Consider the following 12,470-nt stretch of genomic DNA (forward strand, 5'->3'; position numbering starts at 1 on the left):
TCTTGCCTATTTTCAAATAGGACTTTCAAAAGAGGCTACTATAACTTTCTTATATCTATAGGTATGTAACTGAATTTGCTTCAGAATTTGTATTATAACTACTGCTGGAGGGCTTTTTGGCTTGATGGTGGAACACTTACGAAGCAGGGTGTCCTCTTTCCTGGGAAGGCTGAGTGTTGGTCACGCTGTCTTCAGAATGCTCTTTCGAATTGGTATGAAACATGTATAGGTAGTCTTCACGTTGTTTTCCAGTTATTCAGATCCTTGGAGCAGAACATCTAGATGATGTTTAGAAATATGATTTTACATGGAGCCCTTAGCAATCATTCTTTCTGTTAAGTAGTTATGCTTTTTTTTACAGGATATATGAGTTATTCAACTTTTGTTTAATTTTCTAACAGATGTGCCGTCATTGAGTGAAGTGGTCAGTTTCTGGTTATTGTCCACCATTGTTGTTGCTTTTAATAACTTCCAGTTCATAACACCTCTTCTGTTCCAGAAAGTCCTTTACTTAAAAGCTGGTCATTGAGGCAATGAAGCCCTGTAGTCTTGTCTGTTCAGTGCACTGATTGTATCATGCAGTATCATTTAAGACATACATATAGCCTTACAAAGCAAGAATGCTGGAGAGGTAATTTCTACTTGGCAGGTCATAATTTAGAAGTAATAGCAGAAAAACTTTGAGATAAAAGTGTCTCTGTTCCTGACTTGTTCCGTTTTCCTTAAGTGCGCTGCACATTTTCAGAATAGCAAGTGGTTGCTGCTGGAGTACATTTAAGGCTGCTTAACTCTGTGTCTGATGTTGAACTGCTTTGATATGTAGCTTGATTACAAACAGTCCTGTTAGAGCATGTGATGTGGTCTCTGCAAAATTCCAAGGGAAACCTTTGGATTCTTACTAGAATTAAATTAGAATTCTGGTATTTGTTTTTAGTGTGTGTATATACATATATGTATGCATGTATATTTACTTTTAGTATCCTCTTTATTTCCCTTCTTTGTGTAGGAGTAGGGACTGCTCGTAGGAGAAATATTTTAGACAGAAACCTATCTTCTCACCGCAGTCAGCTATTTGGATACATGGGGATCAGTTTACATGGAAGAATTGTTTTGGTGTTCAGTCTCAAGAGTCTTTGTTTCTGTCTTTTTGCCTCCATTTTACTCATTTGGTGTTACTATAAACAGGTTATTGCTGTAAATTAGGGATAATTCTTGATCATTTTGCAACATCTGTGAAATAAACATTTAAAGATCAGGAGGATGACAGGTTACAAGTAATGGGAGCCATTTCAGTGTACAAGGGATTAATGTCCTATAGATGACAGGTATGATTTAGCTGGAAAAAACGTGATCTATATCTCGGAGCAAAAGGTTCAAGGAATAAGAAAATACCCTTTAACTTTTTTTTAAACATGGAAAACCTGGTTTTATTTTTGGTTCTTTTTTTATTTTTAAAGGCAATCATCATGGCATGGCAGCATGGAGATTGGCTAGGCTTTCAAGTTTGGGTCCCTGCTGCCTCAGACAACTGTCTTGCATACCTTTTTGTATTTTTTGTTGCATTTATGTTAATGGCTTTTTCAAAGAAAAAGAGTGTTTCTACATTTTTACAGTATTTCTTTGGAAGGCATTTCATAATTTCATAATTGTCAGTTTGAAACTGGGAAGATTCATGTCACATCAGCATACAGTGTTTTCTTTCTCAGCTCTTCCAACCTTGAGTCTTGCGGCTATATCTGTGGGAGTGAATGTTACTGTCTTCAGCCACAAGGGAGAGTTAGTTGGGTACTATCAAATGCTATGTTTAAACAGACACCAAAAAACCCCAACCCAAAAATCCTGCCAAAGTTTGTTCATTTCTGTCCAAAGTTGGGGTCAGTGACCAAATCAGCTTAAAGGCTCCTCTTTTGCTTAAAACTATAAATATTCATTATTCAAGAAAACTGCAAAATCTGCTGTATTTTAAGCATTGCCCTTTATACAGATGAAACTGTTCCCAGGTGTGTATGAGTCTCACTTGATGTAAAGTGATGGGGAATAAAATATCACACAGATCCATTTGTTTTGGATTTTGATTGGTTTAATCTTGATTTAGCAAAGATGTGCAGCAGCATCCTGTACTGCCTGGAAAGCTGTAGTTGGCAGCAAGTGGCAACAGTATTTTTCAACCTAGAAAATGTTATGCCCTACAGTAGTTCTTTAGGAACTCCCACTCCTTCCAGTCCCACTCATATCCACCAAAACCAGTTGTTTCCTTACTACATTGAGAGCCTCCCCACAGTAACAAAATCCAAGACTGTCATTGGCATCTATTAAACCTGTGTGATACCTGCTAGAAAATAAAATTTGTCTCTTACAGCTTTGTTGTTTCAAATGATTTTGTTTATATTGACCATGCAGCTTTTTATCACACAATCCTGGCAGAAGTTCACAGGGCATAACTCTAGCAAAATCAGGCTGAGTAGGCACAGTTTTTGTCTCTTAATTGTCTGGCTTCCTAGGAGCTACACTGAGCACCATCTACAAGGGATGATGACGGGTTATCAAAATATCTGAGGAATGATAGAAATCTTCCTTTTTTTTTTTTTTTTTTTTTTTTTTTTTTGAGATGACTAAGCATGCTGAGCAAAGAAGATTCAAGACTTCACATCACCTATTTTATAATCATTTTCCTGAAGCTAGCCCTTTCCAAACTAATAATACTTTTTTTTTTTTTGGCTCAGGGATGCTGCAGTGCAGAAGCTCCTGGAATGGCAGGGGTGGGATACAGGGTAACTGGTGTTGAGGCAGTGGTTGTAAGGAGTTCAGTTCACATGGACAAAACCTGCTGTGAGCCAAGCAGACAACGGGGAGGAGGGGAAACTCCAAGAAAGTCGCTGGCTTTGGAAAATTGAGTTTCTTGAGAAACAGAGATAGCAAGGCAGTACTTGTCTCCTGGCGAAGAAATTCATTGCCCTAGAACGTAATGGATGATGGCCTAATAGCCACAAAATTTGACATGCACCTTGGGGGACAGCTTCTGCATGTCACGGACACTGGGTAACATCCAGAAAAGTAACTAAAGATCAGCAGCCTAAGGTTAAGAATAGTCAGAATCAATATTAAATTTCACTGTGAGCAAATGCCAGGTGAAAGAAGAGGAGGTGTTAATTGATTTTATATTTAATGTGATTGGAATGGAGCAGGTCATTTCAGTACCAATTATAATCTAGCAATAGAAGAACTTGCCCAGCTGTACGTACGTGTGTAAGGGCATAGATGGAGGACGAAGCTGTTAAAGGTTTGTAATACTTCTGCTACAGATATATTATAATCTAGGCTTAATACAAGCATGCACTTAGAAACAGCTTGGTTATTTAGAGTCATGCAGTTGTGCCCTATGTATGTGCATATTGCCTTTTGGTAAATTATTTGTAAGAGAAAAGAGGGTTTGGGGATTTTTGGTTTTGATTATGATCAACTAGGGAGATGTGGTGCGTGAGTTCTGTTAGCTGCAGCTGGAAGCACTCAGTTGTATTAAATAGAAACGGGAAAATATCAGTGCCTGATGTTTCACTATTCATCCACAAAATAGCTCTGTTAAGGAAAGAAAATATGTCTAATAGGAAATAATAAATGTAGTAAACATTGTGTACGAAGGCAGTTTTCTCTCTACCGTTGATCATACTTGGTATTCTTGCTTAAACTTGTAAAAAGAGCAGACAAACCCTGGGAAGAGAAAGAAAGACAGTTGTTTCTGAATTGTTGCCAAAACCTCATAGTTTTTTCTATTGTTCAGAGGTGTATGCCATGAGAGGTTACTTTGACTTTGCATAGCCATACTGTGTTTTCAGAGAATGGTATAGATAGGAGATAATGTTATGTTTAAAAAGAAAAGTATGTTCCTGCTCTCATACCACTGTTGATGGTTCCCAAACATGTGTCTGTGCAAGCCTTAATGTGAACAAAAGTCTTGCTTTCTTGGATTAGGATGAGGGCCATGGATCTCCAGTGAAGACACCCATTTGCTGTGATATGCAAATGGTGTTGTCTCTGCATAGCTGTCAGTTGCAGCGTGATTCCCACTGTTCTCGTTTGCTCAGGAAACTGTCCGCTGCGGCCGCTCTTGGCAGCATATCAGTGGGAATGAAATAGAGTGGCATGCGTGCTATGCAAGCTTCATGGGAGGGTCAGCTACTCCGTTGGAGGGGACACAACGTCAACTCCGTGCTCATGAGGGACACAAACAGTAGAGTGCCAAAAAGCTGTTATTGATGGGGATTGGCAGGGGAAGGGCCACAAGCTCTGTCCTTTGTAGAGGGCTTTGGAGACAACAGTGGAGTAAGAAAAATTGTAGCTCTTTTGTTAAAGGGTGGCTACTAGTCATGGAAACTTTTGGTTTCTTCCACCAAATATCGCTGAGCCTTACTACTTTTCAAATTTATTCTTCCTGACTTTGGCCTCACAACAGTGGCAGCTGAAGGAGAGGTGTTAGTTAGCAAAAGCTTAATAAAGCTGGGTCAATAGAATTTCACTTTTTGCTCCTCTAATCTATGCAAAATTATTTCTTTATTCCTGGAAAAAAATTTAGCGGCCAAATAATGCAGTGGAATCTGTGTTGCAATAATGTTATTGTATTCAAAAAAACATACTATGGTATATTAAAGTATTACAGTACACTTTTCAAGTGAAGCATGGCAAAATAAACGAAGAAAACACATGTAGATGTATTAATTTTATTTTTGTTTTTCTATTGTATTCAAAAAAACATACTATGGTATATTAAAGTATTGCAGTACACTTTTCAAGTGAAGCATGGCAAGATAAATGAGGAAAACACATGTAGATGCATTAATTTTATTTTTGTTTTTCTTTGTTTCTGGCTCTTTCTTGCTATCATTAAAAATTCATTAATGCACAGTATGCCTTGTCCACTACTGAGAGCTAATGGGCTACAATCTGTTGACACAGGTCATGACACTTGAATTGTGTGTAAAATGCAGCTTGTTACTTTAAACATGTTATGTACATAATTCATTAAATGTCATTGATTTAAGATGATTCTGTAATTGCGGTCAAGAATTATGGTACACTTTCCAGAAAGATCTGCAGCTCTGTTCTTGATGTAGGGCCAAACAATCAAGACTTTTCATGAACTTTGGTTTGATTTATAAGCTATTCAGAAACACTCAAGCCGAGTAGCTGCACAGAACAGTTATTAATAAAGATGACAGAAATTTGTTTTCCTTAGAAACTGAAATTTCCATAGGAATATAAGATCCTCAAGATGTCTAACCTTTTCTGCCTGCTAGCAGTCCTCTAAGAGGTCATTGAATACGTAAAATACTGACACCGGGGAAGAAACAAATCCATCATGTTCTGTGATGGGAAGGAATGAAACAGGGCAGGCAGGTTGGTAGAAGGACTGGAATTTACATGGATGTGTTTTTCTCTTTTTTTACTCTTTTGCTGTGGGAGTTGCTGAATTATTAATGCAATAATAAAGTCCATTTGATATGAACAGACTTCTAATCACTAAAGCAATTACTTGTAGGAGCAAAATCATTAGAGTGAGAGTTGGCTGACTGGCCCCTGATTAAGTGATACCCAATGAAGCAACAAAATGTAAAAACAAATGTATTTTTACAAGAATAATTTGATGATTTTTCTTCTTCCTCTGTGTGATCTTATATCAAAGATTTGGTATTGCAGTCTTGGGACTGGTGGCAGAGAGAAGATGATAAATGTCTCTCAAAAAAACCCCGGTTTTGCCCCTGACTTTCAAATTAGTTTTGTTGGATTTGAGGGGCAACACAAAGTATATGTGAAATATAGGAAATAATATGGACATGATTATTGTACTTTTTGGATTTTTTTTTTAAATTTTCTTTATCCTCTTACAGATGGCAAAATTAATTTCACACTACTTCTTTTCTGTTACAATCTTTCACTTCAGTGTGTCTGTTTTGAAGATGAACAGGCAGATGAGACTGGGCTTACGTAGTCTGAGGTAGTTGCAGTGAGGTATAAATACTTCATGATTTATTTAACCTTTGAGCAGAAATTCCTTTCTGGTGGAATTAATCTGCAAATAGCTGAGGTGTGCTACCTCTTAAGGTATGATTGATCATGCAATATAACGCTATTGGCATCAGGTGTAGGACTGATGTACATATAAATATAACCTGGATAAAACTGCCAGATGCTGTGACTGATGGGTGGGTTCAAGGTATTCTAGGAAAGTAGAGTCAGCCTAGCCTCTCCAGCTACCAAAATATGCATATTGTGCAGATGGCATTAATACGCTGTAAATAAAACGTAGTGGAATGACATTTGGGAGTCTATTTAGGCAAAGACTAGTCTGTGATAACCAATGCCACGCTACAAATAAATAATCAACTTTCTTGAAAGTTAGAGGTTAATCTTCGTATTTTAAATGGGCTAATCCATGTGGACTAGTATCCACTTAAGGCAATCCTATTAATTACTTGGGGGAGGTCATCTGCTTATTTTGCAAATTTTTGCTATCCTTTCAGCATTTGTTTGTGCCTGAAGACCAGGTGTTTCCTCTGGGTCAGAGGACTGCCAGGATATCTAACTGCAGAGCTGGTAGCACAGCACCTTTTTGGTTTTGTCCCTCCTACAAGGGCCAAAGATCCAAGGAAGGATCAAAAAGGCTAGTTCAGTTTGTTCAATAATGTGTTTCTTGAAGTTGACACATTCACTAGCAAGTGTACTTTGTTACAGTTTACCACCTGAGGTAAGCCATAGAAAAAAGAGAGATTCAAAAAATGTCAGAGAAAAGCAAGTGGTGTTTTGATCCTTGATGACAGGAAAGGAGGGTAAGCCAGATACTACAGTTGTTTAATTCTAACTTCTGTTATGACTTCTGTTATGAGAAATGTGCTAAACTTACTTTATACTATTACTTATTTATTGTACGTGTTAATTCTTTTCATGATTACGTATTACTTTGGTCCAACTATTTCTTGGCAGTTTCTATCACTAAAATATTTTTGTCCTTTGACTATGCTGTTTCTCACATATCAATCATTAGTTAAATTCCCTATCATTAAATCATATTCCAGTGACACCATTAAAAGAAGGTTGTCATCACACAGCTATTCTGAAAGGTAGGAAATGTAGAATTAATATTGCAGGTGCATTATGACTAACCTGGCCAAAACTCTGTTTTTGCCTTGAGAAAACTTCTGATATTTCAGGTTTTTCCAGAACTCTAGTTCCCACTGCTATTTCTTTTCCTGCGCTCCAACTATCTGGAAGAAGCTAATGCAGCTGCAGTTTGTAAAGGCTTACAATGGGTGAATGTGTAGGAGTATCATCTTTTTTATGGTGAGAAGTAAAAATATCTTCCTCATGTTAAGAGCACTCTGTGCCAAAAAGGTCTGTGCAGCAGAGAATGATGATGCTTCTACTGATCATAAAAGTGATCAGCAGAATTAACAAAGATTTTTTTTGTGTGCAGAACACTGAAGTTTGACTAACTGAAAGTACCTGAGTGCCTGTTCCTGCTTTCTTTCTAAATATTCTTTTTCTTTGGCTTTTGTTGTTTTCCTCTGATGTGATAGTGCACTTGTGCAACAAAAGTTTGTGACGTAGAGGTAATGCTTCAGGTAGTTATATTGCTACAGACAGTCACATTTTGTTCTTAAATAAATAGCAATAAAACCGAGCAAATAAATATGTTTGCATTTCATGTAATGCCAAATACTCTATCATCAAAAACGTTCACTTGAAACTGCACCTATCTCTAGGAGTATTTTCCAGCTACTAATGAAACAAAATATTTGTTGTGGGGGAAGGAGGCTGAATCTGATGTTGAAACATCTAATGGAAAGTAACAGTAAGCATTTGTATGTGGACTCGTTGCCTTGTAATGGTGCCGTGAACTGGGGAACGAGGAGGAATGGTGGAAGAGAGGGAAGGTAGAGCCTGAAAGGGAGGTAAAATAGGGTTGGTGGTGTGACATACAGCCCTTGGGGAAAAAAATGCCTGGGACTGACAAACTAGGCGGGTCCAAGAAAAGCAAAAAGCCCAGATCAGACTTGTATGAGTTTTCTTTCCTGAACAGGACGGTTTAATCAAGTGGATCATAAATAGTCTTTTAAATGATGAATGTTTATAGGACATAATGACTTAGACTCCCGTGAATACCAGTGAGGGGAGGCATTCAGACTGCTACCAACCTGAAAGCTGTAAGGTTCAAAGAGAAATGCTACTTGAGCTAAGCAGAGGGTAGTATGGTAGTGAGGTAGGTGATCACCCTCTGCCACGTAAGACATACCAGGTCACCTCTAGCTTCAGGTACCTCAAGCAGAGACTTATGAAGCCAATTTTCTGTGGCAGAGAAGAAAAACTAAACCAGGTCAGGTCCAGAGGTCTCTCAAGCTTAGCATATTGTCTCTGCAACAGTGCCTAGAGAAGACTATGTAAAAGTAAGGCAAGTTTATAATAATAAGTCAGAGAATTTTCTTTGCCCTTTGTGATTTCTAATTTAGAGGCTTCCTGGATTGGAGATGTGTTCAATAGCCCTGGATTATTCCTTCTTCCATCAACTGGTACAGTGTTGTCTTGACTGATGCCTTTCCTCTGGGATTCCTCTGTTGAGGAGTGCCCAGCTTGAGTGTACTGGAGACTCCTAGTAGCATTTTTTCCTATGATGCTGTTTAATTCTACAGAAATATTCACCAGAGCGTGGTATCATTGGATCACTAAAAAAGATTTTCCACCTTCTGTCCCAGTACGAATGTCATTTACTGATCACAGAATAAAAAAGTAACTAATGGGTGATTGGCTCAGCAAAACATCCTGGCTATTTTTTTACATTCTTGGTACTTTTCTGTGCTTTTCTCTAGCAAAAACTGTAGGTTGGGAATGATTGATTGTATCATTTCAGCTTTATACCTATCAAAGAATTTGTAGTAACTTGGAGATTCTTGTTTTCCAATTATTTTTAAAGGTGGTGGGGGGAGATGCCTATTTAACTGTACTCATGACTGTTCTGGGATTGAATTCACACATGTGTAAATAAACTGCCTTTCAAGGAGAGGAATTTTGATAAGAGCAGGTCAGAGATCCGATGGATGTTTGAGGGGAGAGGGGGTTGGGTATAAAGCACTTTCTCCATAAGAGGAAAATCAGCATTTTTAAAAAATTAATAACAGGTAGAACTGTACTTCTCTGCCAATGAGGTCAGTAACATGTCTGAAATAATGATTAGTTTTTGATTAGTTGGGTAGTTTTTCCATGCTTTTGAGAAAACATGCATCTCTTAGTGCCTAAGATTGAGAGAGAGAGAAATAAGTGAGGATTTCTGTGGGTTTTTTATATAAAACATCAAGTGTTCTGAATGCCACATTTGCTTAATGTTACTTCTATGGTGATTGGAAGTGGAGCTGACAGTCTGAGTTGGGCAAAACGTTTGCTGGGTATGGATAGCAAAGAGAATAGTAAGATAGCCTGGTTTTCTTATCACCATCTAGAATGAAGTTTTAGTCTATCAATCAGCTGCAACACCTTTGGGAACAGAATAACGATTAAACAGTGTTTGTGAAGCTATTGCCATCACCCTTTCAACTGCTTAGAGGAACTGACCTGCTGCCATTTCATCTCAGAAGAGCTGTCTGTCATTCGTGGGTATAGGTATGCCAATTCACTTCGTCAGCTTGGAGAAACTGAGCATCTGACAGCAACTGAGGGTGTTCTAGCTATGAAACTGCTGCCTGAACTTCAGCAGACAAAAATTCAGTTCTCTTGTCTTAGCCAACAATTAATGAGGAAGGTGACAGTAGTCTCAAATGGTCGCTGTTGAATGAAATTTTTCAGATGGGAGGGATGCAGGAATGGAAAAAAGTAACTTTACTAATTTGAAGCGATTTAGCTAACCACCAATAACCACAAATTTTTTGAGGAAAAAAACCCACAAGCCTAGGTGGATCAAAGAAAGGCGCTAAGAAAAATTATGCTTAACACTAAATAGATGCAAGTAACTACATGAACTTTCATAAAAAATTTCACTTATTTTCCTGATAAGCTTACGCTTGAAAAAAAAATTAGGAAAATGAAATTGTAAAGACTTTTTTAGAATTTTGTAATGATATGTTTTCTTTGCATCCCAGAAGAATAATGATTAAATAAATTAAGGTTAAGGTTATCTGAAAATCTTTCAGAATGATCTTTACTAGAAAATATAATTTTATCAAAGTAGAAACTAAATACAAATAAAAAATAGAGGCTCGCTCTTGTTTATTTCAAAGAAAAATGTAATAAAAATAAAAATTACATTTAATCTCTAGGTTTGCTTTATAAGGAACTGTTTGATTCAAAGCATTATATGATCTGTAGCTTAAATTCAGGGTCCTGTTAAAAATGAAAAAAAATTAGAATGTCAGACTTCCCTTCAGAAGAGTAATTGAGGTTTTTACTAGCTATAACAAAGGCCCCTTAAACTCACGCTAATATGTTGGAGATGCATTATAAATTAGTGTATTTGAATTTAAGAGTGAGAAGGCAAATGATAATGTATAACTTAATTTATTTGACAAATGTACTTTGTTTAATTAGGTACAGTACTTCAGTGACTATTAGCAAATATTTTGTGGTCTGTCCTCTAAAGAATGATGTCTCATAAAGAGACCTTGCAACAGCAATTGATTAAGTTTTGATTTGACATGAAGAGACCTCAGAATTTTGTGAGCAAAGTCTGCCTGTGCAGTTCGAGTTGGAGAGTCTGATAGAGAAATCAGTTTTGTCCATCCTTCATTGAATTGTGGGGGTTTTATTTTAATTGTACTGTTACATTTTCTGATAGAAACTGTACTGTCTTTTGTTGGAACTGTTAGATAAAGGTTGCATTCATTTTTAATTCAATTCCTGAAAGTAAGAAGGCAGCGACATTCAGTCACAGATTAAATAATCTCCACAGCAGATCTGATCAAACATTTTAAAGCTTTCAGAAAGCAATATAAGCCCTCTGTATTACTTTCTTTTATGCATTTGTTGTTTGGAGAAACCTTGTGTTTTTAACAAAATGTATCCTTCTTCAAGAGTAAATTTTCTAGGGGAAGAAGTCCTCAAGAAGTCTATTTTTAGTAACTGTCCAGTTAAGAGATGCAAGAATATATATTTCAGATTGGTGGTGAATCTCTGCTGATGAAGTTCAAACACTTTGTTAATTTAAAAAAAATAAAATTACAGCCGCCACATAAGCACATGGCAACTGTTCTGAGGATGACTTCTAACCTGATAGTTTCTATCAAACAGCCTGTCCTAGTGGGTACTGTACTGAAACAGTAAAGGCTCACTGTTGAATATAAAACAGCATCTGAGAAGATACAGAGCATCATGCCTTCTATATGTGTAATGCAAATAGATAGGAGAAAGTGACATACGCACTTGCTTTTCATTGATACAGTGACAAGCAGTAGATGGAACTGCAGGTTTATGCACGCTTCATACTTTTTTGCCTGACAGTAGAAATGCCAGTATAAATTTGACTCCTCTCTTGCTTAAATTGCAAAATGTCAGTCAGTAGTTGCAGTGGTTTATGGAAATGAGGGTAATGTCAGCTTACTTCAGTGTTATGCTTTTCATGCTTTAAGCAAGTAAGACCACTTTCATAGCTCACTTTTAGTCTGAAAAGTTTGAGGTATTTTGGATTTGAGCAATAATGCATTGTAACACGTTTCCCACATGGTACTGAACATGACATGGCTGTTGCCACAAAGATACCTGCATGCTTTCAGCCCTTGATTACAGAACCCCAAAATGAGCGTCTCTGGATGCCCTTGGGTGTAAATAGTGCTGTAGTGGACAGTGCTGCTCTCCTGCCCCTGCTCATGTATGTGCTGTTCCTCTTACAGGTCCTAAGTTAAAATAACGAAAATGGAGATTTGCTGTAGTATTTTAGCCTGGGACATTAGTAGATCATTGTTGTGGAGTGATTTGACCCCCAGTTTATTTGCAGAAGATAAAGATTTTCCATGCTCTGTTAAACCATGGTGGTGACACATGAATAAGGGAGAAGTTTTGTATTGGTCTAAGGTGACTTATGGAAGGCTTTGTAAATTGTGTATGGAGATCCATCAAGGAAGATGTAAAGAGATTTCAAATCATGATTTGCATCTTAAGCCTAGGCACATGAATCATGAAATGTAGGAGAAAGAAGGAGACAAGATGTGTAGGAGAGAGTTTGGAAAAGAAATGTTAGGGTCAGTAGGCTAATCTTCCAGACCACTGTGGTTAGTGGAGAGGAGGACGCTTCCTTTTGCCCTCCAAGGTAACTTTGGGTTTCAGTCTCTCCTGCAGTGTAGTGTCAGTGAGGTTGGTGTCACACGCTGGTTTGGACTAAGGTTGGGCCAACAGGAGCGGAGGGAACAGGAATGTTTGTCTGGGCGAAGCTGAAAATTAGTTGAGAACAGGCAGGTACAGATGCAGGTGAGTTGCTGGTTTGAAGTTTCAAAATAACAATG

At 37.6% G+C, this 12,470-nt stretch overlaps 1 protein-coding gene across 6 annotated transcripts in view; it reads left to right on the forward strand.

The window, feature by feature from the left end:
• Nucleotides 1-12,470, forward strand: part of CHST9 (carbohydrate sulfotransferase 9) — a 96,232-nt gene that overhangs the window by 14,124 nt on the left and 69,638 nt on the right. Inside the window, exon 1 of one of the 6 annotated variants that reach the window (XM_030012575.2) lies at nt 2,302-3,280. The exons of the other annotated variants lie outside the window; for them this stretch is intronic. Coding sequence (XP_029868435.1) covers nt 3,259-3,280 — 22 coding nt within the window. The 5' untranslated portion in view covers nt 2,302-3,258. Of the gene's footprint in view, nt 1-2,301; nt 3,281-12,470 lie in introns of those variants that run through there. 6 annotated transcript variants of the gene reach the window in all.

This window comes from Aquila chrysaetos, chromosome 4 (genome assembly GCF_900496995.4).
Source record: "Aquila chrysaetos chrysaetos chromosome 4, bAquChr1.4, whole genome shotgun sequence".
Classification (NCBI taxonomy): Eukaryota; Metazoa; Chordata; class Aves; order Accipitriformes; family Accipitridae; genus Aquila; species Aquila chrysaetos.